General features: G+C 52.5%; 11 protein-coding genes across 11 annotated transcripts; 7 read left to right on the top strand and 4 right to left on the bottom strand.

Moving 5' to 3' along the window:
• Positions 1-124: 124 nt before the first annotated feature.
• Positions 125-1,635, top strand: BO72DRAFT_388043 (Zn(II)2Cys6 transcription factor domain-containing protein; the record flags this gene model as incomplete). Its single annotated transcript, XM_040941699.1, has 2 exons — positions 125-184; positions 253-1,635. The coding sequence occupies 2 exons, from the start codon at positions 125-127 to the stop codon at positions 1,633-1,635; spliced, it is 1,443 nt and encodes a 480-aa protein (XP_040797039.1).
• A 31-nt stretch (positions 1,636-1,666) lies between these two features.
• BO72DRAFT_480539 (aldo/keto reductase family protein) lies at positions 1,667-2,816 on the bottom strand (the record flags this gene model as incomplete). Its single annotated transcript, XM_040947640.1, has 2 exons — positions 2,688-2,816; positions 1,667-2,607 (listed from the first exon to the last, which is right to left on the bottom strand). Exons 1-2 carry the CDS (start codon positions 2,737-2,739, stop codon positions 1,667-1,669), a joined length of 993 nt encoding a protein of 330 aa, XP_040797038.1. The 5' UTR covers positions 2,740-2,816.
• A 552-nt stretch (positions 2,817-3,368) lies between these two features.
• Positions 3,369-5,271, bottom strand: BO72DRAFT_480538 (pyridoxal phosphate-dependent decarboxylase family protein). The gene is made up of 2 exons (XM_040947639.1): positions 5,178-5,271; positions 3,369-5,114 (listed from the first exon to the last, which is right to left on the bottom strand). The coding sequence occupies exon 2, from the start codon at positions 4,946-4,948 to the stop codon at positions 3,419-3,421; it is 1,530 nt and encodes a 509-aa protein (XP_040797037.1). The 5' UTR covers positions 4,949-5,114; positions 5,178-5,271; the 3' UTR covers positions 3,369-3,418.
• A 117-nt stretch (positions 5,272-5,388) lies between these two features.
• Positions 5,389-7,490, top strand: BO72DRAFT_413451 (proline iminopeptidase). The gene is made up of 9 exons (XM_040942506.1): positions 5,389-5,578; positions 5,658-5,902; positions 5,959-6,203; positions 6,274-6,359; positions 6,413-6,577; positions 6,637-6,657; positions 6,709-6,847; positions 6,913-7,009; positions 7,074-7,490. The coding sequence occupies exons 1-9, from the start codon at positions 5,536-5,538 to the stop codon at positions 7,383-7,385; spliced, it is 1,353 nt and encodes a 450-aa protein (XP_040797036.1). The 5' UTR covers positions 5,389-5,535; the 3' UTR covers positions 7,386-7,490.
• BO72DRAFT_452113 (guanine nucleotide exchange factor MON1) lies at positions 7,393-10,034 on the bottom strand. Its single transcript, XM_040945659.1, has 5 exons — positions 9,211-10,034; positions 8,279-9,147; positions 8,011-8,192; positions 7,688-7,922; positions 7,393-7,621 (listed from the first exon to the last, which is right to left on the bottom strand). The coding sequence occupies exons 1-5, from the start codon at positions 9,815-9,817 to the stop codon at positions 7,613-7,615; spliced, it is 1,902 nt and encodes a 633-aa protein (XP_040797035.1). The 5' UTR covers positions 9,818-10,034; the 3' UTR covers positions 7,393-7,612.
• An 85-nt stretch (positions 10,035-10,119) lies between these two features.
• BO72DRAFT_531397 (cellular morphogenesis regulator DopA) lies at positions 10,120-16,696 on the top strand. The gene is made up of 7 exons (XM_040950367.1): positions 10,120-10,420; positions 10,507-10,631; positions 10,690-10,839; positions 10,902-13,135; positions 13,247-13,476; positions 13,528-14,993; positions 15,048-16,696. The coding sequence occupies exons 1-7, from the start codon at positions 10,330-10,332 to the stop codon at positions 16,305-16,307; spliced, it is 5,556 nt and encodes a 1,851-aa protein (XP_040797034.1). The 5' UTR covers positions 10,120-10,329; the 3' UTR covers positions 16,308-16,696.
• Positions 16,697-16,799: 103 nt separating this feature from the next.
• Positions 16,800-17,784, top strand: BO72DRAFT_413443 (uncharacterized protein). Its single transcript, XM_040942505.1, has 4 exons — positions 16,800-16,858; positions 16,929-17,104; positions 17,195-17,300; positions 17,359-17,784. Exons 2-4 carry the CDS (start codon positions 16,950-16,952, stop codon positions 17,437-17,439), a joined length of 342 nt encoding a protein of 113 aa, XP_040797033.1. The 5' UTR covers positions 16,800-16,858; positions 16,929-16,949; the 3' UTR covers positions 17,440-17,784.
• A 111-nt stretch (positions 17,785-17,895) lies between these two features.
• On the top strand, positions 17,896-18,451 carry BO72DRAFT_251573 (putative HIT finger domain protein). The gene has a single exon (XM_040940037.1). The coding sequence runs from the start codon at positions 17,967-17,969 to the stop codon at positions 18,414-18,416; it is 450 nt and encodes a 149-aa protein (XP_040797032.1). The 5' UTR covers positions 17,896-17,966; the 3' UTR covers positions 18,417-18,451.
• Positions 18,452-19,551: 1,100 nt separating this feature from the next.
• Positions 19,552-21,917, bottom strand: BO72DRAFT_531394 (putative glycerol:H+ symporter (Gup1); the record flags this gene model as incomplete). Its single annotated transcript, XM_040950366.1, has 4 exons — positions 21,358-21,917; positions 21,238-21,305; positions 20,599-21,180; positions 19,552-20,550 (listed from the first exon to the last, which is right to left on the bottom strand). The coding sequence occupies exons 1-4, from the start codon at positions 21,617-21,619 to the stop codon at positions 19,552-19,554; spliced, it is 1,911 nt and encodes a 636-aa protein (XP_040797031.1). The 5' UTR covers positions 21,620-21,917.
• Positions 21,918-22,231: 314 nt separating this feature from the next.
• On the top strand, positions 22,232-23,217 carry BO72DRAFT_480532 (acylphosphatase; the record flags this gene model as incomplete). Its single annotated transcript, XM_040947638.1, has 5 exons — positions 22,232-22,246; positions 22,361-22,391; positions 22,487-22,499; positions 22,580-22,649; positions 22,739-23,217. 5 exons carry the CDS (start codon positions 22,232-22,234, stop codon positions 22,916-22,918), a joined length of 309 nt encoding a protein of 102 aa, XP_040797030.1. The 3' UTR covers positions 22,919-23,217.
• A 1,889-nt stretch (positions 23,218-25,106) lies between these two features.
• Positions 25,107-26,310, top strand: BO72DRAFT_388026 (alternative oxidase; the record flags this gene model as incomplete). Its single annotated transcript, XM_040941698.1, has 3 exons — positions 25,107-25,369; positions 25,431-25,721; positions 25,800-26,310. The coding sequence occupies 3 exons, from the start codon at positions 25,107-25,109 to the stop codon at positions 26,308-26,310; spliced, it is 1,065 nt and encodes a 354-aa protein (XP_040797029.1).
• Between the last annotated feature and the right edge of the window lie 487 nt (positions 26,311-26,797).

Here is a 26,797-nt window from a genome sequence, read left to right as displayed (position 1 = left end):
GCTAGTTGATGATTTGGGTATTGATTACGTGATCCCCTCGCCTAAGAGCATAGGGATCCTTTCCCTTTTTCTCTTCAGTTCAGACTCTCGAAAGGAACATACCAGAAATGAAGAGTAATCCACGATGGTGTATCGTGGCAGGCCTTCGAAGTCATGCCGTCAATGTCGAAAGCGTGATATCAAAGTAAGCAGTTTAGACGCTCTTCCCAGAGCCTCATGGTTTCCGTCCAGCCACGATACTCACCGACACAGTGCGACAAGAAAAAGGATGGCTGCTCTCAGTGCTCACGCGCTGGGCTTTCATGCCCTGGATATCATAATCCCAAAGATCTGATCATCCTTGATGAGTCCGATGCTACTATCAAGCGAGTGTCGGTGAACCAGACCATTCGACAATCAAGTTCTCCGAATCCGCTGTCAATCAGGCTGCTCCCAACAGTTATGCAGCGCGCAAAGGGCCTTTATATCTCGCAATACGTTGGCGCGATGCCAGCAACAAGCATTTTCTGTTTCATGCAGATCTTCTATCCGCCGATGATTCATGACATCCCGATTCTAGAGACGGTCACCCGTGCTGTCTTCATGGTAAACTTCTCCTTATCGCACGGGTGCCATGCCGCTCTTCACCACGCTCGGGCCATGTACGGATCAGCTCTGAGGATGACTCGCAAGGCGCTCCAAATACCAGACGAGGTCATGCTCGACAGAACTTTGTTCTCAGTCATCTTAATGTGTGTTTTTGAACGACTCGCAAGTTTTGAAAGTGATGAATCGGTTGTTCCTCGCAGCCATTTGAGTGGAGCCTGTGAATTGATGTCCTTAAGGGGTACAGGGCAGTTCGCGGATAAGTACAGTCCTACCATGCTTCTGCACCTTACTGAGCTTGTGGTACTCGATTGTCTTGCGAGAGGCTCTGCTATTCCGCTGCAGTTATTGTCTCTGCGGCGGATGGCGCTCGATAATGCCGTGGATACATCATCTCTGAAGTGGAAATTTTGGGATATTATGCTGCGCTATGTACAGCTGGAGAACTCAGTCACGTCGGGCCATCGATCGGAAGAAGTTATACTCAGGGCAGAGCAGCTTGATCTCGAACTCGAAGAGTTGGCATGTTGGCTACCAGCCTTCGTTTCAAGGAGGCAAAGCCCGATGCCCCTAAATATGTCCTTTGCTGGGACTGACATCTACCCTGACTGCAAGTCTTTGACGAACTGGAACAATTTTCGTGTGGTTCGTCTCTTATTAGCTAGGATAGTGCGAGAGCAGGGTACTCGACTACCTGTCTCGTCAGCCGATCATACTTCACTTGACAACATGCTGTACGAGTCTAATCGGAAGGCCGTCGACCTCACCTCAGATATACTTTATTCCTGCTCAAGTGAAGTTCTTTCGTCTCAGCAACCTTGCGACCTGTCCTTAAATACTCTACTTTGGCATCTATACGTGGCCAAAACCCAAGAACTGCCGTTGGGTCATCTAGAGTCATCTCTTCATGACCAGATGCTTCGACTGTCGACAATCCAAGCCCCCGGGCAACGAGCCACTGTAAAGAAAATATTAACATCCTCCGCTGAGGATTCACGGAATGTCTGGAGAATGTGGCTCAAATTTGGGAGGAACGAATTTCTAATTTAACATGCGAAAATCCCTGGAACGATATCCCTTTTCAATACTCATTCAACCTCGCCGCGGCCGGGGGATACCTCGCGCCCGCTACGGGATACTTTTTGAGGATGACCTCGATCTCCTCAAGCTCATCCTCGGTCAGCTCAACATCCTGTACATTCTCCAGCACCCGTGCCTCGGAGCGCGCACCCGGAATCGGTACAATGACCGGCATTCCAGGCTTCCTACCCTGAGCCTTCAACCAAGACAACGCGAGCTGAGCCACGGAGCAACCCTTTGCCACCGCGACGGCCTCCATCGCCTCCACCAGCAGACGATTCTGGGCGATGCTATCAGGCTGGAAGCGGGGCACCGTGCGGTGGTGCGTTTCCGGCAGATCGTCCACCGACTTGATCGTCCCCGTCAGCATCCCAGCACCCAGAGGCGTGTGCGCCACCAGGACAATCCCGTTCTCCGCGCAGGCCTCAGCCACCCCGTTCTCAAACACCTCCCGCGACCAGAGACTGACCTCGGCCTCGACCATATCAATCTTCGTCACGCTCGCCGCGCGACGGATCGTGTCCGCGCGGACTTCACTCAACTGGATGCCTCCGATCTTGCCCTCCTCCCTGAGCTCCGCGAGCGCCCGCACGCTCTCCTCGACAGGCACGTTGGGGTCCACTCTCCCCAAGCCAAAGACATCGATCTTCTTCTTCCCATCCAAGATCCTCAGGGCGTTGTCCACAAACTTGCGCAGCCCCGCGCGCGAACAGTCCATGGTGAAGGTCTTCATCGACACCAGCCCGGACTTGACCGTGAAGACGACCCGCTCGGCGTCCTCCGGATAGGCGGTGAAATACCGGTTCATTAGATGCAGGGAGTTGTTGTCTGGGGTGCCGTAGAAGTCGGCGCCGTTCCAGACATTCGCCCCAGCTGCGAGAGCGGTCTTGAGGATTTTGAAGGCTTGTTCATCCGGGGTGGGCCCGTATTGCCAGATCAGGCCTATAGCACAGTCAGAATATGCCCAGCATAATAACACGAACAATGACCATGAGAAGCATCGTGTGCTGGCTTATACGCACGCATCAACCCCAGGCCATTCTGGCTGATTTCTTTTCCGGCGAGTGTAGGCATCCTGAGCGGTATGTGTAGATAGTCGGTTGTGATGTATAGAATCGGGGGAAGTGTACTGTATACGTAGATGGTAGAGTGACTGAAACCTGTGTTTATATCAATGGAAGCATTTTCGACGACAGCGGATCAGCTCGCTATTTAACTTCCGGCAGGGGGTCTCTTAAATCCATGACATGTCTTAATCGCCGTTCCATCTCCGTAATCGAGGGAATGGTTGAGGGCGTTAAGTCCGCTGCTGAACGTCACGACCAGTTGGATACCCGATTTGGAATAGCGTGGGAATTACAGTGGCTCACTAAGTGATGCGGGATCCATCCATCCATGCGGTGCTCGGTTTCCCCTGCAATCCTGCCGCTCCGCTTGTTGCAGGATCATTTCCCACACTTGGCTGCCTATGCCGCGTACGTATTTCTTCTGAACTTCTCTGAGGGCGTATCCCACACACGCTGGGTCGGTTCGGAGTAGTTCATACCTGCTGGAAACCTTTCCATCAAATTCTCATGAATCCTTCGAGGCAACGGAGGGAGATAAAGCATCTTAGCCACGGAGAAGGCTGAAGAAATGTCTAATATGGAAAGACGGTTTCTGATGAACGGAACAAAATCATTTGTATTATTATAGTTAAATTCCTCCGACCAGGCAACCTCATCGCAAGGGAGTCAATAGTACAGTACATAGCCTACATACTCTCATCAGCCACGCTTTGCAGCACTTCCGTCACAAGCGCAAAATCTCGCTCTTCCTCCGCCCGCCAATTCGAGATAGCAATCCGACAAGCGGGTCTTCCGTCCCATGAAGTGCCCGAGACAAACATCTTCGAAGTGTCGTTGATTCTTTTGGCGAGGTTTTGGTTCAGGCTGTCATCTTTGGCACTGAAAAGCACGACCATGTAAGTTCGATCTAGTAGCGCGTCTTTGCTGCCCGCTGCCGGCAGAATGTTGTACTTTGGATGGTCGTACAGCCAACCAGCAATCATTCTTGACAGACGGATCTGCTTCTGGAGCATATTCTTAAAGCCATTCCTCCCGTACGCCACGAGAGAGGTGTAGACTGGCAGTGCCCTGAAGCGCCTGGAGTTCTCCATCCCGTTGTTCAAAGGCGATGGTATCGCATTTCCACCACTTTGACCACCGGTCAAATACGCTGCATTCGCATTTTGGAATACGTTCACAGCCTCTTCGGGATGGCGACAGAGGACAAATCCACAATCATATGGCACGTTGAGCAGCTTGTGTGCATCACACGCGATGGAGTCTGCCAACTCCATCCCCTCGCAGCCTCGAGCGATGGAAGCGAATTCAGCCGTGGGCTCGAGAATGCGACCAAAGATTCCGAACGCGCCATCAACATGAAGCCAAGCGCCGTATCTATCACAGAGCTTGCGCAATCTCCGCATCTCATCTAAGCTGGACGTGGCGAAGTGTCCGGTGTTGACCTCGCCGCAAGACACAGCGACGATGCTAGCCTTGTTGGACGCTGCCAATTCCGTTTCTAGTTGCTCAAGGTCAAAGCGAAGGGGATCATCGTCCAGACAGATGTTCTTGACATTCGCGCGTCCGATACCGAGGATGCCAGCTGCTTTTCCCATCGACGAATGGGGTAAAGTTGAGAGAACCTGGATCCCAGAGAGCCCGGGTGCTTGCATGACCTCAAACAGACCGTACTCCCCAACGCTCTTGATCGAGGTGCCCTTCTTTTCGGCGGCAACTCGTAAGACGTATTCTCTGCCGCAAGCCAACCCTTGAACATTGCTTGCGGTGGCTCCGGTGGTGAAGGTGCCGTTGTGCCAATGACGCCTGTCCAGCCGTAGAAGATCCACAAGAAGACCCAAAGCGGAATATTCGACATCTGTCGCGATGGAATGCTCGGTGAGATGAACTTGTACATTTTGATCGTATGCAGAGACAAGGTTGTCTGCGAAAAGGGCGGCCGGAGTAATGCCGCCAGTGACGAAGCCATAATAATTGGGGCTTATACTGCTACGATTGAAAGCAGGTACCATGTCGTTCAGAATATGTTGCGTGGCCTGGTCGAATCCCAGGCCTTCGTCGCTGAGAGACTTCGGCAGAGACGCTCTGGCTCGCGTAAGAGCAGCAGCATCCGGTAGGACGCCTGGTTCCCACGTTTGAGTCATCTTCCACAAGTCTTGTTGCAGACGGCCTTGCTCCTGCGCAGTTTTTTGGACATTTTCAAGGTTCATGACGATCATATCACCCGTTAGAAGAACAAAAAGCAGCCAATCTGGACCCCCTCCGTGCAAAAGAATAGAGGGTTGGTATTTGTTTTGAACTTTCAGCAGAGTTGGTTCTTTTCCGACGCGATTATATATTGTGGACCTAGGACGGAGTCTGAAGGTTCGGCTATACCTGCTGTGTCTGGAAAATCGGGGTTTGAATGAGCTTTGAATATCATGGCTCTCAATGGCATAACTAACTCACATAATGCGGAAGCCTTATTATCTCCGAGTCAAGCATTCAATTGTCCGAAAGTAAGTCTGTCCATTCGTTCAGGTTGGGGAAAAGTGGAGATCGGATAGCGGAGAATAAAGAGAGGGAGAAAGTTAGACTAGACTAAGTGACTGGGTTCGTAGTTTCCCTCTTCGTATTCCTGGTACCGGCTGGCTCCCTAACTAAACTAAACTACTGCCGATAGCAGTCCGCCATCAGACTCTTTTTCCCTTCTACAAAAACTCGAGTCCAATTCAAATCAACTCTTGCGTAATTTCGTGATACTTTCTACAACCTGTGGATTGAGAATATTATAATTATATAAAATATCCCCCGCAGGTCTAGAACAATGGCTGCCAAGCTAATTGACAGGAAGTTCCACAACGTCCCAGGTACGTTCTGCCATTGTTGTTTATGTGACTCCAACCAGCAAGACGTGCTGACGGGTGGGGGCTGCTTTTGCTTCGTTAGGGAGGCTTCGTGTGGCCGAGCTGTTCTTTGATGTCCCTCTCAATTACACCAAGCCCAATGAGGACTCTCTGAGGCTGTTCGCGCGAAGTGTCCGGCGTCTGGTTACTCCTGTTGAGCCTAGCCCCGTGAGTAATGACGACAAGCAGCTTCCGTGGTTGGTGTACCTGCAGGGTGGCCCAGGGTTCGGATGTCGTCCGCCTCAAGAATTCGGCTGGATCAACACCGTTCTTGATAAAGGCTACCAGGTACTTATTCTGTTGCACTCTTTTCTCCAAGAATTACATGCTAACCGTTCCCCTAGGTTCTGTTCCTGGACCAGCGTGGCACTGGCCTCAGCTCGACCATCACGGCGAGCACGCTGGCGCAGAGAGGCGATGCAGTCAAGCAAGCGGAGTATCTGAAGCATTTCCGTGCCGACAACATCGTCCGGGACTGTGAGGCCGTCCGAAGATGCCTCACGGCCAACTATCCCGAAGACAAGCGCAAGTGGAGTGTCATTGGTCAAAGTTTTGGTGGCTTTTGTATCACATCCTACCTTTCCATGTTGTAAGTCAAGAACTTAGGGACACTATACCTCAAGCAACATGGAATGCTGATCACGTTTTCACCATGAAAGTCCGGAAGGACTATCAGAGGCTTTCATCTGCGGTGGATTGCCTCCCTTGGTCAATGGCCCTGACCCTGTGTATGCACTTACCTACAGTACGCACTTTGCCTCTCAGATATGACCTCGAAAACAAGCTGATTCCAAGAAGAAAAGATGATCGAGAGGAATCAGGCCTACTATGCCAAGTTTCCCGAGGACGCTAACCGAGTCAAGCGCATTGTCGAGTATCTTAAGGAGAACGAGGTTGCTCTACCTTCCGGCAAGCTCACTATCCACCGATTTCAGCAATTAGGTATTGCCTTCGGCATGCATGGTGAGAAAACACGTCGACCTCTCATTATAGAATGAATTTGCTAAAAAGTATATTCGCAGGGGGTCTTGACAGCATTCACGGTAATTTGCTTTCCATTTGAAGGGTTCCGGCTTAGGCTAACGATGAGACAGATCTTGTGCTACGTGCCTGGAACGATCTAGAGGTGTTTGGCTTCCTTACTCACCCAACCTTGACCTCGATAGACGGTTACGGCGGCATGGACAATAACATCATCTATGCCATTCTCCATGAGGCTATATACTGTCAGGGGTGAGAGCGATTCCAACATCAACCAACCTCGGAACATCAACTAACGCACTTCCCCTTCACTACAGACATGCGTCCAACTGGTCTGCGGACAGATGCCGTGCCGGCCTCCCCATGTTTGACATCAGCTGCGAACAATCTCAATTCTTCTTCACAGGTGAAACGGTAAGCATTATGGAGCCTGTCAATGGCCAGCAGAATGTGCTGATAGACCAAATTTCTCCAACAGGTTCACCAAGACATGTTCGACTCGTACACGGAGCTCCGGCAAATGAAGGAAGCAGCAAAAATCATCGCTTCGACGAGTGACTGGCCCAAGCTCTACGATGATGCCCAGCTGATGAAGAACGAGGTCCCCGTCTACGCGGCAACGTACATCGACGACATGTACGTGCACTTTGACCATGCGCAGAAAACTGCTGCCAAGATCAAGGGCATCAAGCAGTTCATCACGAATACCATGTACCACAATGCTATCCGTGCAAAATCGGATGAGGTGTTCCAGCAGCTGTTTGCCATGAGGGAAGATACCATTGATTAGACTAGGTCAAGTAAGTAGTGAATTATAGCTATATAAGACTCTATTATTAGCTGAGCTTCTCCATCAGAGTTAGCGGAGGTGTGCTTGGCAATCAGAGATGACACCAAAGGAACAATCCTTGTGTCTTGAGCAGCTTTCGTAAAAGCTATATACATCTATATGCGAGCCAACGATGCTTGTTTGAAATGGTCTGTTCTCGTCTGCAGCCTTGAAGGAAGATATCTTACTCAAAAAACCTAAGAGAGGCGAATTGCGTTAGTTTGACTGCGATTCATAATGTTGGGCACTTTTGACAAACGTACTGCACCACCAATGATAAAAAGCCGCTCTTCCTCTTGTCGCACCCACTCAATGATCTTACTCGCGCTCTGAGCCAAAGCGTTGCGATTCGCATTCGCGCCCGCCACACAATAGAGCTCGAACATTGGAGTCACCCAAGCGAAGGAGCTAGACGATTGGGACACGCAATGGTGGACTTTGACGTGCGTATGTTTGGCATGAATGCTCGCATGAAGGTTGTTGTAGGTTGACATCAATCTGCGAGTGATTTTCCCGTCAATATTTACAACTCTTGATCTCGAATATGGTGCCACACAGCATATTACGGAATGCAGGGCAACTTTACCTTCGCCGGCGCGAGACAGTGGAAAACTCAGGGTCGTAGGACGACATAGTGAACTGGACATTCGCCCGCGACTTGTACAAGAAGTGATGCAAGACCGTCCCCGGGACGATGTCCGTCGTGCTGGGGCGACCTTTCGCGACGGCTTCTTTGATGATCTTGATGCTGCCGTTTCTCTCCATTTGCTGGTGGCCCGACAGCCATTAGCTTCTGGACGCTGACACGGGTGATGGTGGTGATATGGTGGATTGGAGAGGTTGAATACACATACCTCTACGAATGCATCGCGCATGCCCTGCAACTCGAAAAAGCTTTCCTTGTCGGCACTGATCAGGACGATGGCGACAGATTCCTCTTTGGTGGTTGTTGTTGTATCGTTGGTGGCAGCGTTTGCGTCATCGCGAAGATCGAGGAAGCTGACGTACATGTACAGATAGCCGCTGCTGTTGAACCCCGGAAGGCAGACGGGGATCCAGCTTTCGCCGCCACCGGCCTTGACGGCCTCGGCTTCGAAGATCATGTTGAATAGGAGTTGGAGGTCCCCGGGGTGGAGGGAGTGTTTTTTCGGCCGGACGACGTTGACGAGCCGGCCGCCGGCGACGACCAGGCCGTAAAGCAGGCTACTGACTTTCGTCTTTAAGAGGGTGTTGTTGATGGCTTGACGGTGGGATTTGCGGATTTTCAGGCATTCCAACGCCGAGAGTAGCGTGGAGGGGGATCCCTTGGTAAAGCTGTCGGCTAAGGTGGATAGAAGCGTCTCCGATCCTTGGAGGGGCCGCTTCAGGTCGGTCGAAGGGCGGATGGAGAAAAGATGCGTGAGAGAGGGCAGGGTTAGCGTTGATAGGATCTGCATGTACAAAGCTTCTAACTGGAGCTTGAGCTGTGTATCGCTCTCGAGCATCCGGCTGATGGCGACAAGGTGCAGGGGCCCCTTTGTTACTATCACGAACTTGGTATCTCCCGCGGTGAAGCTGCTCAAAGGGTCCTTGGAGTCCTCGTAGAACGAGATGATCGTTTGGATGACACCAATATATGTGGATATAAGTCCTCCATCCCCGTGCCGTGTCCAGATCGGCTTGCCAGCAGCCGAGAGGATAAGATAGTGTTTTCGTTTCGCTTTCCAATTCGCAAGGACTTCCTCTGTGGGAACGATCATCAGTATTGTCCGGGACAAGTGTGGATTCTCAGCAGCCCACAACCTACCTTCATTTCCCCCCTCCTCATCCACCTCTCCCACGGGCTCAAACTCGCTTGCGAAGTCGTCCTCCACGTCATCCGCTTGGAACTCGGGGAATTGGAGGAGCCCCGTGCTATGCTTGCGGATGAGACCAGTATCGGTCGCGACAAAGTCCCCAAAGACATTCTCCAAATCACCGATATCCCCTTGAGGTCCCGAGCTGCGGATACTCGCCGTGTCTCCAGTCTCGCTCCCGCGGGAACTTGTCAGGTGATTGAGACTCGCCTGGGCCTTCAGCGTCTCCGAGCCTTCGCGCACAACGTGACTCTCTTTCCCCGCATCGTGACAACCGATATCCGTCAAGGAGACCGCTGTTGTAGCTCTGGACTGGAGGTTCGTCGGTGCTCCAGGGCGGAATGTGCGTAGCGAGGCGCCTCCTTCATCCAGGAGGCGCAAGGTGTTCGGTCGCGGGGGTAAGGGCGGGGGTCGCTCTTCCTCCTGAGCTGCCTCGGATTCGCGATCCGCGGAAACGGAGGGCTGTTGCAATGAAGACGACGGCGGCGGCGAAATTGCGGGGTTCTCGGTCTCAGGGTTGTTTGCGTCCTGCGCTGGACCATCGGCCGTCGAAACCATGTTCGTCGTCAGCTCCGGCGCATCGAAGAACTGCTCCGATCGGGGGAGATGTGCGTCCGTGCGCGAGGATGGGAACTGGATGGGTCTAAGAAGTTGAGGGATAGATCGTTATGTCGCTGTAATCAATTGATTTACTGCACATGCGCTAAGGATGATAATGCACATGGTGGTAGTGGCAGGCCCCAGCTTCGATGACGAGGCCGGTGCGGTGTTGGTGATGGAGAAGTAAATACTTAATGACGAACGTGCCTTGCTTGCCTGGCTTGCCTGGCTGGAACACAACTTGACGTGGAGCACGGGATCGACCCGGCGGAGCTACCGAAAGGCGGGCGACCGACGCCAGATAAACGGAAACATGTCCGCCTGCTGGCCTGGGAATTGAAACAAGACGCCAACTATTCCACCAGCCAGTGTCCACATGCTACTAGTCCTGATGTTCTACAACAAATCATGACGAACTGCGATCGACAAATACCTGCCCAGGAGATCATCTACTATCCGACCATCGCACAATGAGCCTCGATCCGAGCTCGTTCCCGAGGTCTCACTCCCCCGCAAGCTCCGAAAGCTCTCTTACGCGCTCCCGACTACGGGGGAAGGAAGGTCGGTAATTGATTCGCGCACTGCTGGCCCTTTGCTGGTACTACAGTCATGCAGCCACAGAGTCTAATGGACATGAGATATCTTAGAGCCCTTACGAAAAGACAAGAATTACCGCCGTTATGCGTCGACTGTCGAGCGAGCCTTGTCGTTGTTCGATACCGCTTTGCAGGAGTGGGCAGATTACATCTCCTTCTTGAGCCGACTTCTGAAAGTACGATCACACGATCTCCGAGGCACGCAAGGACACGATGCTGATGGTACCTTCATAGGCGCTGCAATCTCACCCCGCGGATATAACTATTGTTCCTCATAAGGCGCTCGTTGCCAAACGGCTTGCGCAATGCCTCAACCCTTCGTTACCATCGGGTGTTCACCAGAAAGCGTTGGAAGTATACTCGTATATCTTTGCTTTGATCAAGGTTTGTCCCGCTTAATGACGGAGCCAAAGTGATGTTCGCTAATTGGCAATACTGTCGGCTAGCCGGAGGGTCTATCGCATGACTTACCATTGTATATGCCTGGCATTGCGCCCACTCTTACCTTCGCATCTCTCACTGTTCGACCCCTGTTTCTGACGCTGGTGGAGACACACATATGCAATCTGGAACCATGGGCGATTCGACCTGCCTTGAAGGCCATCATACTGGCTTTACTACCGGGACTAGAGGAAGAGACGAGCGACGACTTCGAACCCACACTGCGACTGATCAATAAATTCCGCGACATTGCTAGCGCCCTGGAGAAGCATAAAGCTGAGGGATTGACGAGCCCGGGAGGACATTATTTCTGGCAGTGTCTTTTTCTGGCCTCGGTCACCAGTCCCAGCCGACGTGCTGGTGTCCTCGCCTACCTGGGCCGCTACTTGCCTAAACTAGGGAACACAGACCGCCGGCCTTCCAAGGACGAGTCGAATGACTCCATGGACATTCACCAGGGCACGTTAGCTGCAGCAGAATCGATTATCGTGCCCGAACCCGGGCTGCTCATACGCTGTTTTGCGACCGGTCTCGCCGACGAGCAGGTTCTCGTCCAGCGGAACTTCCTTGATTTACTGGTCACCCACTTGCCGCTCAGTTCGCCGGTTCTGCAATCAAAGATCACAGAGGACGATCTTCAGCGACTCATCGCAGCAGCTGTAGGAGTCGTTGCCAGGCGAGACATGAGCCTGAACCGAAGACTCTGGGCTTGGCTCCTTGGGCCCGAGTCTTCCAACGACCGACCGTCATTTGAAGCCCGCAATTCTATATCTGAAGGCGCAACCCAATTCGCAAGCGACCGCAAAGAGCTCTCGCCTTCGGAGTACTTCAGCAAATTCGGGCTGACGCCACTAGTCCAAGGCCTCTTGCGGATGATTGAGCATGACACGACCATACCGGCAGAGAAGACGAAGCCATTCCGCATCTCGCTATCGTTGTTGGACAGATGGGAGGTCGGTGGATACATCATACCAGAGATCTTCTTACCGATAATCCGAAGCGTGCAAGCGTTTGGGCAGAAAGCTTCCAAGAACCACTTCGAGGAGGTCTTCCGCAGCGCCAGCTCATTCTTCGACGGCGTCGAAAGCGGCGTCATTTTCTCCGAACTCCTCCGTCTTATAGATTGGAAGCATCAAGCTTTCACTTCAAAAATCGACGACATAGTAAGCAACCTGGAGCTCGCTTACTTCATTCTAGAGAATTTCAATGTTCGAGAAGAAGACATGATTGCGGTTCACATTCCTCTGTTGACCCTATCCACCATTGTGAAGATGAGGGAGCTGTCTTTATTAAGTAACTCCGCAGCGACACTGGTGCAGCTGCAGCTTGTCTCAGCCGGGCTATCGAAGGTCATGGATTCTTTGACGGGCTTACTGATCGAGAGGTCGTTCACAAGAAAGTCTGATGCACCTGACAAAACCAATTCTGATATGACCGGGTCGGACATATTGAATGTGATTCATACATTTTACAATCGAAGCAAGACCAGCTTAGACCCACAGCCTGTCCCTTTCGTCCCAAGACAGCTGGGTGAGCTCATCATTCGAAATGCCTACGAGCAAGCCATAACAGCCTTTGATAAACAAGGGGACACCACGCAATTGCACGATCGGGTCAACCTGCTCATCATATTACTGAAAAAGCTCCCCCGAACACGTATATTGCGCGACCGGCGCTTGTATCTCGCGTTAAGCGATCGTGTTCGCGCCGACCAAGTTGAGAAATCCACGGCCTGCTTCTCGACCATCTCGTCAATCGCGTCCGCAGTAACGAATCTGTACCTCATCAATACTACAGGATACTATATTAGCTACGAAGATGTGTCGGACGTCACTCCCGCGCTTGTGGGACAACTGTGGCAGTTTCTATCCCCGATGAGCCCAAAGTTCCATGTGGAGGCTGTTCGTTGCTTGTGGCAATTACACACCGTCTCTTGGTCGGATCACCTAGTTGAGGCAGCCATTACATCCCTCATGGTTGGTTCATCGTCTACAGTGCCTTTTGAAGGGCTGACAGGCGAGCAACTTGGAAGATATTTTGTCCTGTGGAACCACAGTCATCAAGGCAACTATGAGCTGCCGCCAAAGCGCTTGTATACCTCTATCGAGTCAGTAAAGGTTTACCAAGCTTCGATGCTTGAACGCCCGCTTTTCATCGTCTTAGACTTGCTCGCTCAGCCCTCGAACGAAAATTCTCGAGTCGTCCAACGGTGGCTTCAAGACCTGCCGGCTATGCACAAGTAAGTAGGATCTTTGCCCTCTAGCCTGCCAAGGCATAATTTGTCCCGAAGGGATTATTCCTACATCCTCGAAGATGTTTCATCGTCATATAACTTGCTCACAAACCACAGGGTCTTTCGTATAATAGTCTCGCGGTTGGATCGTCTCTTCCAGGGGTCAAATCGTGGTGAACGGGAAAGCGACGATCAGGTTTTGTCGCCAGATGACTACAAGGAATGCGACTATCTGCTGCGGACCATCTCCAATCTCATATCTACACTTGATCATAATGGCTGGGTCACTCTTCTCACTCAGACGCTATCTCAAGTTGACAAGCGTAAGGATGTCCATGCATCTGAAGGTATGTTGGGACTGGTCCTACTGAAAACACACTTGACTAACAATTGCACAGACAGCGCCGAGCTTCAGAGCCTTCATACCATCCTCTACCAAGTCAGCCTAAAATTGATCAGCGAGCAGACAGCCACAGGTACTCATGACCTGGAGACAGTTAGACTGCAACAAACATCATTACTAGTCATGCGACAGCTCCTTCTCGGTCCAGGAGCTGAAGAGGTGATTGAATCTGGAATTGACTCGTTCCTGGTTGATAGGCTCTCTCGCGCCCTGGATTATGGCGCGAATGATTCAATCCAAGGAGACCTAATAGATACCCTTCTAGCGGCGTTGAAGGTCCGGTTTGCGCAAGCGTATCTGCCACCGCCCCCTCCACGGCCGAAGCACCACCGGGCAAGCTCTCGTGAGCGCTTGACAAGTCCCTCTATCTTGTCCTTCACAAGCGACAAACCAGAGAAGGTACCTGCGCTGTCTGCCCTCCCTCAGCCACCTCAACAACTTCTCGAATGCCTTCTCAAAGGCATTGGTTCTAAGAGTTCAAGGGGGATTGTGGACAAGTGGACTGTCCTCCTTTGCGAAGTACTCCCACTGTACGCGGGGTCAATTTTTCAAATACTACTCATGCTTGTCGAATCGCTCTGTAAGGAGATCCAACTTTGCTATGCGAGTTTGCAACTCGCATTCAAGCGTACAGAAGGATGGCCTGATGATCGATCCGAGTACGCCACCATTGCTCTTCTCAGCGCTCTCGAGACCTGCATTGCTACCGCCCACGAGCGGTTGCTAGTAGAGGAGGCCTATACTCCTGCTGTCAAGAGTCCTGACCAGAATCATGGATTCTTTGGCAACATGGTTTCAGGGGTATTCTCATCCGAATCGAACCACACGCGTTCGGCCGCAGCGAACAATCGGCTTACTGTCCTACTCTGCTTCCAAGATGCCGTGAGGCTCTGCTTTACCATATGGTCGTGGGGTGCCGTAGAGCGAAGTACGCTGCCGCAAGACGCTGAATCGATAGCTTCATTCCAGTACACGTCTCTGCGTATGAGGAACAGATCGCGTCGCATTCTCGAACATTTGTTTAACGCAGAGGCACTCGAATGTCTAGAGACAGCTGTGGAGATGTGGACAAAATCTGACAGCGAGACCTCGCCTTTGATTATGAGCCTGCTTCACACTCTGGACGGATCTAGACCGAAGATCGCTATCCCGGCTGTGTTCAATTCTATTTATACAAGAACCAATCCGGCGGCATTGGAGCCGAGCCGCAAATCGACTTTGACTGCAAGCCTGACCGAGTCTGAATTGGCGGGCTTCCTGGTGGCATATGCGAGGTCGCTGGATGACGATGCGCTTAATGAGATCTGGGCCGATTGCACGACATTCCTTCGCGATGTGCTCAGCAACCCATTCCCACATCGTCAGATCCTTCCACGACTGGTAGAATTTGCAGCGATCCTTGGAGCGAAACTGGAGAACACCAGCTTTGGGGAAGATCGACGGATGAGGAAAGAACTCGGGGTACGCGATAATCAAGGACAATCAAACTCATTGAGACCTACTGACATATGATAGGACGTCTTGCTTCGCCTTCTCACCGCAATCTGGACGAGCAAGCCGATGGGTATTGCTCAAGAGTCTTCCCTTAGCCGCGGCTCTATCGACTATGACAATTCGCCCTCACCGAATATTGGGCCCGACGATATGCTTAGCATCCTTGCGGCATCCATGCCTGCATTCACAATCACACTCGGAGACTCCGACCGAATCACTTCCGCAGTAGCCGGTATCTCAACGAATGTGATCGGACCTCTCTTTCGCTCGCGACTCTTCCCGAACAACCTCAACCGTAATTTCATGACTCTGTTTCAGCACATAGCTAAAGTACCATCTGCTGCTAAAGTATGGAAGAAGGATATAGCCGACGCATTTAACGATACTAGATTCTTCGGGATGCAGATGGACTTGGTTCGGGAGGGATGGCTGAGTCTACTGCGACAGTGGGTGCTCGCAGATAAAGATCGCTTGTCTGAGATGCTGTCTCGCCTCCCGCCACCAAGTACAGCAGGTATTATGTTCGGTGTTGGAGCCTCTGCTGCCCGCCTTGAAGCTGACCGCAAAGCGCAACTAAACCTCCGCCGCATCAGTCTCCTCGTTTTGTCTGCTAACAATGATTACTATATTGGAGAGCTACCCGCCCTTTTGCAGAAGTTGGAAGACCTCCTTGGGGCGACTAGTACTTCCTCTCCATCTTCAACCACTCGGGCTGAGATCTTTATGGTTCTACGTGCCCTCGCACTCAAAAGCTCTGCGACGGCGTTGTCCACATTCTGGCCGCTCATCAATGCTGAACTCCAAGAGGCTATATCAGCCGTACCCCTGGGCCAGCAACAAGATGTATACAACTCATATGCCTTGCTGCAGGCATGCAAACTGTTAGACACGCTACTTGTACTTGCACCAGACGACTTCCAACTTCTGGAGTGGCTTTATGTTACCGACACCATAGACGCCATCTACCCTCCGGACGGCTTCGAGCCGATGGCCCTCGCGGATGAGGTCTCGCAGAGCTTGGGTATGCGTGGGCTTACATCGAATGATGGGGCTGGAGAAACGACCAACCTCAGCCAAGGAGCGAGACAACCGAGCCTAACTGCGGACTGGATCCGTGAGACAGCAAAGGATGAGATTGTCGATCGGGTGCTTCGGCCATTTTTCGACCAGCTCAGCATTCATGCATTTGAAAGTACCTACAGCATGGGCCAACCACAGTTGAATGCGTGTGTCAATGATCTGTTGGCGGATATCTTTAATGAAAGCACCATGGCCAACTAGGATTCCTGAGTTGTTCGCGTGCTGCCTGTGTATCATGATTATTTTGTTTGTCTATTACAATGCGAACTAGCGTGACTGGCAATGTGCACGTACAGCGCGCATGCCTGTGGTGAGGGATAGAAGCGGCATTTCCAGCATTAAGTTCCAGGCGTCAGGGCGTCGGCGGCATCGATCCGCATGTTCCGGATGACCCACGGATTAAAGTAGTATTAGTGAATAGATGAGGTGGCTTGGATTCCATGGTGGAACATCCTGGAGAAGCGGAAAAGATAATACGCAGAAATTCGCAAGGCAGCTTGGAAATCGGCAGTTGAGTTGGGTGGGCACTAAATACTATAGAGTAATTGGAGGTGTCTGTTCTTAGGCCCGTAGTTTAGGTTAGCAATAACTAGGTTAGTACTTCGTACACTTCGTAACACCCTCGGCCCAACTGGCTGGCCAACAACGTCACTCTCTCCACCCAAGCTTCTTCCTCCGCATCCACCCACACCCCCCCAAAACATCTACGTACTCATACTTCCACCTTCCACATCCACTTCTACTTATACCACGTAAGACCTCGGATAGTCACTTTGTAGTTGTGACCAGCTCTGCGATGCTTCTGACTGACTTATTTCCAAGATTCTCCTCAAATTCAGGACCATGAGTGCAACACGAAGAGTGTTATCGCCTGCATGGCGCGCCGTCGCAACCAAGCCGGTCTTCATTCCGACGCGGAGCTTCGCGGCCTCACCCTTAATGAAGGAGGCAGCTACTGCGCTGCCTGCTAAGAAGCCCGTGGGCGCATTCCGTGGAGGGTACGGTACTGCATTCATCCTATATCAACATCACCTTCTTAGTGACCAACTTCCGTATTTCGGCTGGACTGACAATTCTCTTGATCACAGAATCTTCGGATTCCTCTCCGGCTCGGTTGCCGCCGGCGTTGTCGTCTATTACTACATATTGGCTGAGTACAGAATCTCCAACGAGATGCTAACCGAAGATATCTACGTACGTTTCTCGCTGCGAATTGCCTTGTGACTTTCCTTTTTGCTGATGTGGCTCCCAGGCTCTCCAAACAGCTACCCAGAAGCTGCAGACTTATATCGACGAGCTAGAAACCAAGGTCGACCAACTGAAGAAAAAATAACCTAGCATTGCATTTTCCTGTCGTCTATTTCTTCTCTTCAGTTATCAAGGGTCTGTTTGCTTTCAACATGCTTCTGCAGGAGTTCCTCGCCACGGGTCTTAGCATATCATTTTGGGTCCTTTTTTTTCCATCTGAAATGCAGTTTCTACGGGGGATGAGCATTGTAAAAACCCAGTCAATAAAAGACTGTATTGCATTGTGAAGGTGTATGCCAGATCTACGCATGCGAGTAGGTTCTACATCAGAAGGGATGTGCAATGTGAAATGAAGTCGCTTCCAAAGACATGCCGATGTCCTCCATACTTTACTGTACCATACTCTCAGCGACGACGCGTTGGACTTGGGGAGGCGAGACAGACTGTCGGCGTCATCGGATAGACCTGCAGTGCAAACCCATCAAACAAGAGCTCTCACCGCCTTTTTCTGCCAGTCCTCATTTTGTATTCTCGCTCTTATCGCCGCGATTTCTCCCCGATTATCGTGCATGCGCCATCGCAGAAATTCAACAACCCACCACACGAGGCACGATGTATCGCGTTGAACTTCTTCCCGGGTCGACAACCCACGTCACTCCGGGCTGGACCTACGTCCCGGATCGAGGCTTCGACCCCGCCAAAGCAGCCATCACGCCCACCATCGGTCGTAAACGCGGCATCCGGGACCCAGGCCGGACAGATCTCTCTTCCCGACAGACCAACGCGATCATCCGACATCTGGCCGAACTTGACCGCGAGAACCATCGCGATGTACAGATCCAGATACCCGTGAGACAGAAAGAGCCTGCTGCCCCACGAGGTACGTCTCCCCTTCCTCCCTTGTTGAACACCAAAGCGGAGCAGTTCGCTGTGCGCTGCACCGCAACAGCAAGACTCAGACATCTCGTTCACAATCCGCAAAGCAAAACCCCCCTCTCAGACCACAGTCCTGAACAACTAAAAACTTACTTAAACCATGATCAGGAACCCGCACGAAGGTAACCTCCAACGTCCGCCGCATCCTCCAATCCCAAAAGACCTTCCGCAACTACCTCGACGACGAAGAAGCCGCTCAAGCCAGCACCGCCGCCGCCACGCCAGGAAACACCAGCGCAACAAACCCCCCCTCCTCCTCCTCAGCAGCAGCAGCAGCAGCAGCAGCCGCCGGTGGCGGTAGTGCAACAGGCCACAGAGGCTCGATCCACCGAATCACGAAACCCAGCACAGCAGCCACGACCCCGTCCTCCCTCCGCCGCAGCTCCACCCCGGTCTCCTCTCGAGGCGACCACCACCACCGCGGCACGAAGAAACAACCCTCCATACCCCCTTCCCAAGCACAACCGCAGCCACAACCCCCCTCCTCCCACGCCTCAACCCACCCAGCAACAACCCCCGTCCCCGTCCCCGTCCCCGAAACCACCACCGGTTCCCCAGCTACCACAACCGACCACGACCACGACCACCCCACCCCGAAGCCGGAAGAAAAAGCCCCCGAAGAACCAAACACCACAACGCTCATCCGCTCCGAACACGACTCCAACCCGCTCCTCCGCTCGTACCTCCCCGCCGCCCCCTCCGAGCGCATCATGCAGGCCCTGCTGGCCGAGCCGCCGCTGACGTACCACGCGGCCCGCGCGGGCTCGCCGATCGCGCCCCGCCGCTCGCAGCGGCACTTCTGCTGCATGTGCGGGTACTGGGGCAAGATCCGGTGCAAGAATTGCCACGCCCGGACGTGCGGGCTGGCGTGCTATAAGGTGCATGAGGATTCGAGGTGTGGGGCTTTCTTTTGATCTTTGGGGGGGGCGGGTTACTCCACCTCATGGAAGGAGTCAAAATGTGGGAAGTGTGAAGGGAATTGTAGGCGGAGGGTGGGTGCATTTTGGTTTTTTGGGGGCGTTTTTTTTTGGAAACCAGTCCACTGGACATTATTACTATGCCTGTGTTTACAATATACCATGCTGGTTCTTTTTTATATGTGTATTTGTACACTACCACCCAAGTCGAGATATAATGAAACATGAGAACAACGAGAAAGCCCGGTCTGGAATTGGGGGTTTACTCGATTGAAGTCGGACACATATAGGTGATGTACTACATGAGATAGATAGATACAATAACCAAACAGCAGCGGCGGGGATCAACATTTCAGGTTGATGCCCGCGCGGGCTTCCTCCTCCCGAATCTCGAACATCACCTGGATCCCGACGAACAGCGCACCGCACGCCGTGATGATATACACAATGCCGGCCCAGGAGCCCAGGATCGACGCCACCAGGCCCTTGAGCCCGTCGATCCCCAGAGCAAAGCCGACGAGGTTGGCGACCATCATCATCAGCACGTTGGCCACGGCCCCGACGCCGGTGATCACGCGGTAGGCGGTGGGCCGCGAGCGCCAGCGACTGGCGGGGAAGAGCAGGCCGCCGATGACCTCGGGCAGCACGAACAACGTGATGAGCCAGCCCCACATGAGCAGGCGCAGGTTGATGTCGTGCCAGAGCGCGACGAAGGTGAACACGATGAGGGTGTTGAAGATCTTGCGGCCCTTGGCGAACACCCCGGACGAAGAGGAGTCGCGGCTGCTGCTACGGGCGCCGCTGCCACCGCCCAGCGGGACGTAGAGGTAGCGGACGATCCACCGGTTGAAGGAGCGGTGCCAGGCGCGCCAGAACGCCAGCGCGGAGTAATTGTTGGAGACGCAGCGGATCATGTTCTCCGGCGGGTCGACGCCGTCCACCAGGGCCCAGAAGCGGAAGAAGCGCCATGGGATCAGGAGCTTGAGCCAGATGATGTGCAGGTTGAAGTAGGCTAGCATGCTGAGTTGGCCGGCAGTGTACAGCGACCAGTCGGGCGAGGCTTTGGAGATAGCGACGGCGTAGATATAGTGGAGGATCAGCTCCATCGCGAGTAAGGTGAGGAAGAAGCGGATTCCATAGAGGGTTGTTCTTGCGGTAGTGAGTGATGGTGGGGCGTATCTTTGTTGGGAGATGTAGTCATTGAAGGTCAGGATGGGTCCTGTCAGGTAGAGAGGTGCGTAAAGCACGTAGGCGACATAGTAACGACCGTTGAATGCGGACAGCTCAGCCGGGATACTGACCCTGTCCCGCTCTGAGAGTGCTGCTGGATCGAGTTGCTTCTTCTTATGGCGGTCAGAAGGAGTTCTTCATACAGGGAGACATGGACTTACTTCAATGGGGCTCGCGGCGGGGTAGTCTAGGCTCCAGTAGTAGTCCATGTTGAAGCTGATCAGACGGAGCACCGTGATGTTGAAAAGAATCTCCCAACGGGGAATGATACCCCCAAAATCATCAAAAGAACGAGCCCAAAGCACCAGGGCGGGCACTTCCTTGGTAGCATCGAAAGCAGGTGTCAGGAAGGTAGCTAAGCGCTCGAGCGGATAGCCGGCACAGAGCTCATTGGCGAACAGGGTTGCAATGTTGAATGTCCAGGTTGCTGCGGGAATGTATCTTCTAGGCATCGATTTGGCGATTCGGTAGTTGATGTGAAGGATCGTGAGAACCTTGAAAGCGGAAATGCCGTGGAGCGCGACGATGAAGACAAAGGCGAAATAATAATCAAAACTGATTCGTTGCGTAAGGCGCGCATCTCCAGCTGCAACGGCCGGGGTGGCTTTTGCAGAGCCCAGGCCTGGGCTGGCTGGACTGACATATCGATTGTAGGCTCGGCGAAGGAGTGGATGGCCGACTAAGAGGATGAGGAGGTAAGGAACGTTCTCTCGGAAACCGGAGTACTGGGCATCGGAGTTGTCCTAAGCATCCAGGAATGTTAGCTCCATACGAAAATGATCGAAACGACAGTAACGTACAACTTTGCGACCGGGTATCCAACCGTCCTCGAGTAAGTAAGAGTATGTGGCATAAGTGGGATGACTCTCTGCCGGAACAATCAGCATCTGGCCCTCACACGTGCACAAGAGGAGATGGACCTTGTGATACCCCAATGACAGTCGTGAACATCAATGGCACCGCGATCAAGAAAACGATATAGTAGATATAGAATTCCAAAGTGTTCCACCTCGAAGGCGAGGCATTGCGGGCAATGGCAGCAGAACGGGGATCTTTGGTAGAGGCAGGTCGCGCGTCAGCCGCGGCGACTTTGGCGGGAGTGGTCGCAGAAGCCGTGAAACGAGTGTCGAGGGTGTCGAGGGAGTATAATCGCCGAAGCCAGGCGAGCAGTGAGAGAATCATTCTGGCGCCAGCATCTCGTGAGGAGTGACGAACCCCTCGAAAAGTGGACGGAGTGGGTGAGTAGATGGGTAGAGAAAGGTGGTGGACACAGTGCGGAGAGTTAAGCAGGAGGAACCGGAACTCTGGGGGATCGATCGCCCGGGTCCATTTTTGGTTCAGGGGCGGAGCGGAGCGTGGCCGACTGCTGCAACTGATCCGCCGGTTTTCATAGCCTAAGCCATGATGAATTGTGTATAAAGCTGGTGCGACTGTATGAAAACCTATTTCTAAAGTTCAGTCAGACTGTATAACACCTTAGTCTTATACACTTCGACACCCATGTAAAGCCTACGGTTAATGCAATGAATAGAATGTATTTCCTGAAGGTGCAGAGCATAAAACATTAATGCTGACTGGCTGCTTGCTCCCCCGCCGCAACAGGACCTTTCCAGTCCAGGAAAGCGGTATCAAGGCGGGCCCGCGGCGACATCCGTGGCTGACTAACCACATCGGCGACGCATGATGAAGCTAAGGTACAGACAAGATATAGATTGAAAGACAGACATACAACAACAAGTATTCCTGATTAACTCATACTACATGCTTGAATGAGAATTGTACTCATCTATCAATATGTCATCGCAGCGAGTATGTCCCCCCCATCCCCCCCAATCCACTCTCTTGAAAGACGATCGGACCTCTTATGACCGCACTACGTCATCCAAACTTCATATCTAATCTGCAGTCCACTGACATGGATAGATCGCATTCAAAGTATCTGGAACAGTGCAAGGTATGCCTCTATTCAGCACTAGGAATGCCTGCTCTCCTATGACAAGCTACCACATGATATGATCGAGCATAAGCTAATATCCGCGGATTATGCAGGAGTGGGGTTTAGGTACGCCACCACTTCAACTACTAGACCCGGTCCCCCGCACAGTTGAACCGCTAGCTAACCAAACCTCTCTGCACCTACAGAGACTTCACGCAGAAGCGCGCCACCGAGTACGGCTTGAGGGGCTGGGTGAAGAACACGCACTGCGGAAGGGTTCGTACTCCCGGGCATATCCTCCCCTGGGATTGCCTTGACGCCATACTCGTTTGGCCTGCAATATTGCTAACGCTGAGCACTTGTAGGTCGAAGGGGAAGCTCAAGGACCCGCGGAATCAGTGCAGAAGCTGCTCAAGGACCTCAACAATGGACCCCGTCTAGCACATGTTGTCAAACTGGAGCAGAAGGAGGTTGGCGTGAAGGACGGCGAAGAGAAATTCTCATGCTACAAGACGTCGGAGTCGGGGTTTGCGAACATTGAGTGAGTCGGGCTGTGTATAGGGCACGTGCATGCCATGGTAGTCGCGTGTCTGCGCTTGCGTGTGCGTGTAGAAGGAAAAACGCACGCGATCGTAATAAATGAGAGAGTAACAGTGCTGGGTGCTGGACAAAAGATAGCATACAGTGTGACTAACTTTTTAAAAGCATTGTGTTGCATGGGATGTCCTATTCGTAAGGGCGCCTTTTTCGATTGGTGTTGTCTTGAAGTATAGATAGAGATCATGGAAAAGCAAACTTTGGAAGCTACGTAGCACTCCAACAAAATTGGAACAACAAATTCTCACCTCAATCCGAAGCAGACAAAAGGATCATGACGTCGCAGCCCCGGACACGAAGATAAGGTTATTGCCAACAAGTCCCCCGACTCAATTCCGAGTTATGTTCGGTAGGTATGCCTGACTCACCCAGACTCAGACACGGCATCCCGGCTTCACCCGAGAATGCTGAGCCATCAACCCTCCAAAATTCATCCCCCTATGTCAGCGTCAGCGCAATACGAAAGCATCCCTGCGCAAATCCTTTCAGTCCGACTCTGTTCTAACAAGATGCTAAATTGGTCTCTGGATACACGATATCGACGTTGATCAAGTTGTAGTCAGGTTGTTGTATATGTATAGTAGAAGCCGGTTCCTCAACAAACCAATCAGTGGCGAAGAACCTTCACATACTAACAAACCGAACAGTAGTACATGAGCGATCGACTAGGCTACTGTACCAAACCAACGGGATATCCTGGGGTTTCACCGGAACGACAGATAGGATCGCCGATCCTGGGCCGCCAGATCCCATCAAATGCCGTTCAAAACCCAACCAAGAAATTTCCAAACCCCCTCGGCCATATCCCAGCGCCGAGTTGAATTCGCCTTCCGGTGGACGCCGAATTCGTCGAATCCCGCCGCGCCCTTTCACCCTCCCGAGATATCTCATTTCAGGTCATCTGGGGGGGGAGGGGGCCGATGCCTGTCTTTTCTCACCGGTCATGAAAGATGCCCCGTCATGAGTACTGTACCTATTCTTGTGGGCGTATACGAGATAGGTTTTGGCTAACAAAGAAGGACTCTTTTACGTACCTTCCTAGTGTGAAGGAAAGAGGGGGGTGGCCTGCGTGGTGGCTTTTACTGTGCAGGGAGCGATAGTTAACTACTTCTAGGTTCATTGTTTGTGCTTCCTTTCTCCTCCCTCCTTAGGGATCATAGTTTGACAGGGTACGGAGTAGTCAGACGGGCAATGCAGGGATGGATCGTCTGTAATGAGTAAGATTCTAGACCCCTACGAACTCTTCCACCATTTCATGGTTCTTTACGGACAGTACATCCACCAGCGGACCCCACCTCTAGTTCTGGTGCAGGGCAAAAGCTGCCAGTGCCACTGACCGGACCGGGATCTGTACGCGCTAGTGATTAGAGTATACTATACCCAAGTGAGTCTATTTCTATTGAGACATTGATTCTAAGCAATCCACACGCAGAATAAAAATACGCTTTGCAGAGTACATAGCAATACCGTCAACTTCAACGAGAAGTGGCCTGATCCAGAGACAAGTATACTAAAGTATCGTTCGTATAACCAGCAACAGGGAATGATTCCTGTAGGATGCGAAGAACATCCACTGCGCCTGGCATGGCATACCTTTTGAGGCTCCCAGATGAGATCATATCGCATAACTTACCTACTACAACAGCATAGTCCAACCCGACCCAGTGGCTGAGCAAGTTTGAGAGCATTACTAAACTGCGCAAAGGATGTGGTTCTCTTTTTTCTTTGCTTTGTCCGCGTGACTTTTCGCAGGGCGGCCCCTCCGTCGCCGTCCCGCTGCGTACAATTCCGGGGCGCCACTCCGATTTCTGCCGAGAACAGATTCGGTCAGTCCCCCAGGTAAGGTACTGGACCTGAACCGCCGGGTTGGGGGGAGTCATACTTGGTACTCAGTAGGTTCAGGTACAAGTGAATTTTTCTTTCTGTGTAATTTGAGTTTTTCGAGATGTTATATAAATAGGTACCGGTCAAGGGAGGTTGTGGCATTCTCAGTACATATCCAAATCAGGATCACTTTGATTTACAGTCTTCTCTATCACACACTTTAAAGCACTCACTCGAAGGCTTTCTCATACAACAAATACAACAGCACTCCAAACATCAACGCTGCATACAAATCACTGATCGCATACGACGATGAATTCCATGGCAGCCACGGCGCCCCTTAGGGTGGCCATCCCGAAGGCAAGCCTTCGCTTCACCATGCGAAGCAACCCGAGTGTCATCATCATGACCGGGCTCCGGTGTGGCAGCTCGACCCTGGGCAACAACTATCACCAGCACACGTACAACAAGCGGTTCATCTCGACGACACAGAAGCAGGATAAGATCAAGGAGTTCTTCCCGCCACCGAAGGCTCCCCATGTCAAAGAAGTGGAGACCGCCTGGGTCCATCCGGTGTACGTTCCGTTCGATCGTTCGTCTTGCGAATTGGCGCTAGGATGCTGATTTTTGCCACAGTTACTCGGAAGAGCAGATGAACCAAGTCACGGTTGCGCATCGCGACGCGAAAGATTGGGCCGATTGGATCGCACTCGGTACCGTGCGGGTGCTGCGATGGGGCATGGACTTCGTGACGGGTTACCGCCACCCTCCTGCGGGCAAGGAACACGAGGCCAGATTCCAGATGACCGAGCAAGCGTGGTTGAGACGGTTTGTCTTCCTGGAAAGTGTGGCTGGTGTGCCCGGTATGGTGGGCGGCATGTTACGACACCTGCGAAGCCTGCGGCGCATGAAGAGAGACAATGGATGGTAGGTTCTCCGCCGTTGCTTCCCGCCTGCAAACCATAGATGTATCAAGAACACCAACTAACCACTCTTCTGCAATAGGATCGAAACCCTGTTGGAGGAAGCATACAACGAGCGGATGCATCTCCTGACCTTCCTCAAGCTCGCGGAACCGGGCTGGTTCATGCGACTCATGGTGCTCGGCGCCCAGGGAGTCTTCTTCAACGGCTTCTTCCTGTCCTACCTCATGTCGCCGCGCATCTGCCACCGATTCGTGGGGTATCTCGAGGAGGAGGCCGTGATCACGTACACCCGCGCGATCCAAGACATCGAGCACGGCAAGCTGCCCCACTGGGAGAAATTGGAGGCGCCCGAGATCGCGGTGCAGTACTGGAAGATGCCGGAAGGACAGCGGACGATGCGGGACCTGTTGCTCTATGTGCGCGCCGACGAGGCCAAGCACCGGGAGGTGAACCACACCCTAGGCAACCTCGACCACGCGACAGACCCGAACCCGTACGCAGCCAAGTACAAGGATCCATCCAAGCCCCATCCGAACAAGGGCATTGACAATCTCAAGGCCACTGGTTGGGAGCGGGAGGAAGTGATCTAAAAGGAACATCTGGTATCACGCCGGCTGGACCGGGGCAGTTGTCACCGCGGGCTAACTAATCATTCCCTGGAGGATTTTTGTTTCATGTATAGATGGGTGGACGGTGCTGGTTGCTCTCTGCCGTGGGGGGGGGGTTTGGTTTTCGATAAGCAGCGGGCCAATGGGCACTGTACTATTATGTTGTAAATAATGGCATCTCTCCTCAAATTTCAATAGACGAATTGACTGTGTATCATGTTGCTTCTGACCGAACGGGCTCAACCGAGGCTTGTGCGTGGAAGTGACGTGCAGGGTGCAGCTGAGCAGAGAAGAATCGACTGAGTAAGAGTAGAGTAAGCCGTAAGGGGGTTCGCGTTAAAAGGACTCAAAAGTCTGGATGCGGGGCTTTTCAGGCACGGGGGACGCTAGACCTGAAAAGGCAAAGTGGCAGTTACTCAACCACAGAACCAATTCAACAGGAGACAGAGAGGCTTGAATCCAGTGCAAT

The sequence above is a fragment of the Aspergillus fijiensis genome (genome assembly GCF_003184825.1).
Source record: "Aspergillus fijiensis CBS 313.89 unplaced genomic scaffold BO72scaffold_65, whole genome shotgun sequence".
Lineage (NCBI taxonomy): Eukaryota > Fungi > Ascomycota > Eurotiomycetes > Eurotiales > Aspergillaceae > Aspergillus > Aspergillus fijiensis.
This window is presented reverse-complemented; position numbering and strand designations above follow the sequence as displayed.

What these genes read in the sequence shown, in the direction of transcription:
- BO72DRAFT_480538 (XM_040947639.1), bottom strand. Translation starts at nt 4,948, where the DNA reads ATGATCGTCATGAACCTTGAAAATGTCCAAAAAACTGCGCAGGAGCAA.
- BO72DRAFT_413451 (XM_040942506.1), top strand. Translation starts at nt 5,536, where the DNA reads ATGGCTGCCAAGCTAATTGACAGGAAGTTCCACAACGTCCCAG. An exon ending in TTCTTGATAAAGGCTACCAG is followed by an intron (nt 5,903 to 5,958) that starts GTACTTATTCTG and finishes CCGTTCCCCTAG; the next exon opens with GTTCTGTTCCTGGACCAGCG. An exon ending in ACATCCTACCTTTCCATGTT is followed by an intron (nt 6,204 to 6,273) that starts GTAAGTCAAGAA and finishes TCACCATGAAAG; the next exon opens with TCCGGAAGGACTATCAGAGG.
- BO72DRAFT_452113 (XM_040945659.1), bottom strand. Translation starts at nt 9,817, where the DNA reads ATGGTTTCGACGGCCGATGGTCCAGCGCAGGACGCAAACAACCCTGAG. An exon ending in TGAGGAGGGGGGAAATGAAG is followed by an intron (nt 9,148 to 9,210) that starts GTAGGTTGTGGG and finishes TCGTTCCCACAG; the next exon opens with AGGAAGTCCTTGCGAATTGG. An exon ending in ACTGTCTCGCGCCGGCGAAG is followed by an intron (nt 7,923 to 8,010) that starts GTAAAGTTGCCC and finishes AATCACTCGCAG; the next exon opens with ATTGATGTCAACCTACAACA.
- BO72DRAFT_531397 (XM_040950367.1), top strand. Translation starts at nt 10,330, where the DNA reads ATGAGCCTCGATCCGAGCTCGTTCCCGAGGTCTCACTCCCCCGCAAGC. An exon ending in GACCTGCCGGCTATGCACAA is followed by an intron (nt 13,136 to 13,246) that starts GTAAGTAGGATC and finishes CACAAACCACAG; the next exon opens with GGTCTTTCGTATAATAGTCT. An exon ending in GGATGAGGAAAGAACTCGGG is followed by an intron (nt 14,994 to 15,047) that starts GTACGCGATAAT and finishes GACATATGATAG; the next exon opens with GACGTCTTGCTTCGCCTTCT.
- BO72DRAFT_413443 (XM_040942505.1), top strand. Translation starts at nt 16,950, where the DNA reads ATGAGTGCAACACGAAGAGTGTTATCGCCTGCATGGCGCGCCGTCGCA. An exon ending in GTGGGCGCATTCCGTGGAGG is followed by an intron (nt 17,105 to 17,194) that starts GTACGGTACTGC and finishes TCTTGATCACAG; the next exon opens with AATCTTCGGATTCCTCTCCG. An exon ending in TGCTAACCGAAGATATCTAC is followed by an intron (nt 17,301 to 17,358) that starts GTACGTTTCTCG and finishes TGTGGCTCCCAG; the next exon opens with GCTCTCCAAACAGCTACCCA.
- BO72DRAFT_251573 (XM_040940037.1), top strand. Translation starts at nt 17,967, where the DNA reads ATGTATCGCGTTGAACTTCTTCCCGGGTCGACAACCCACGTCACTCCG.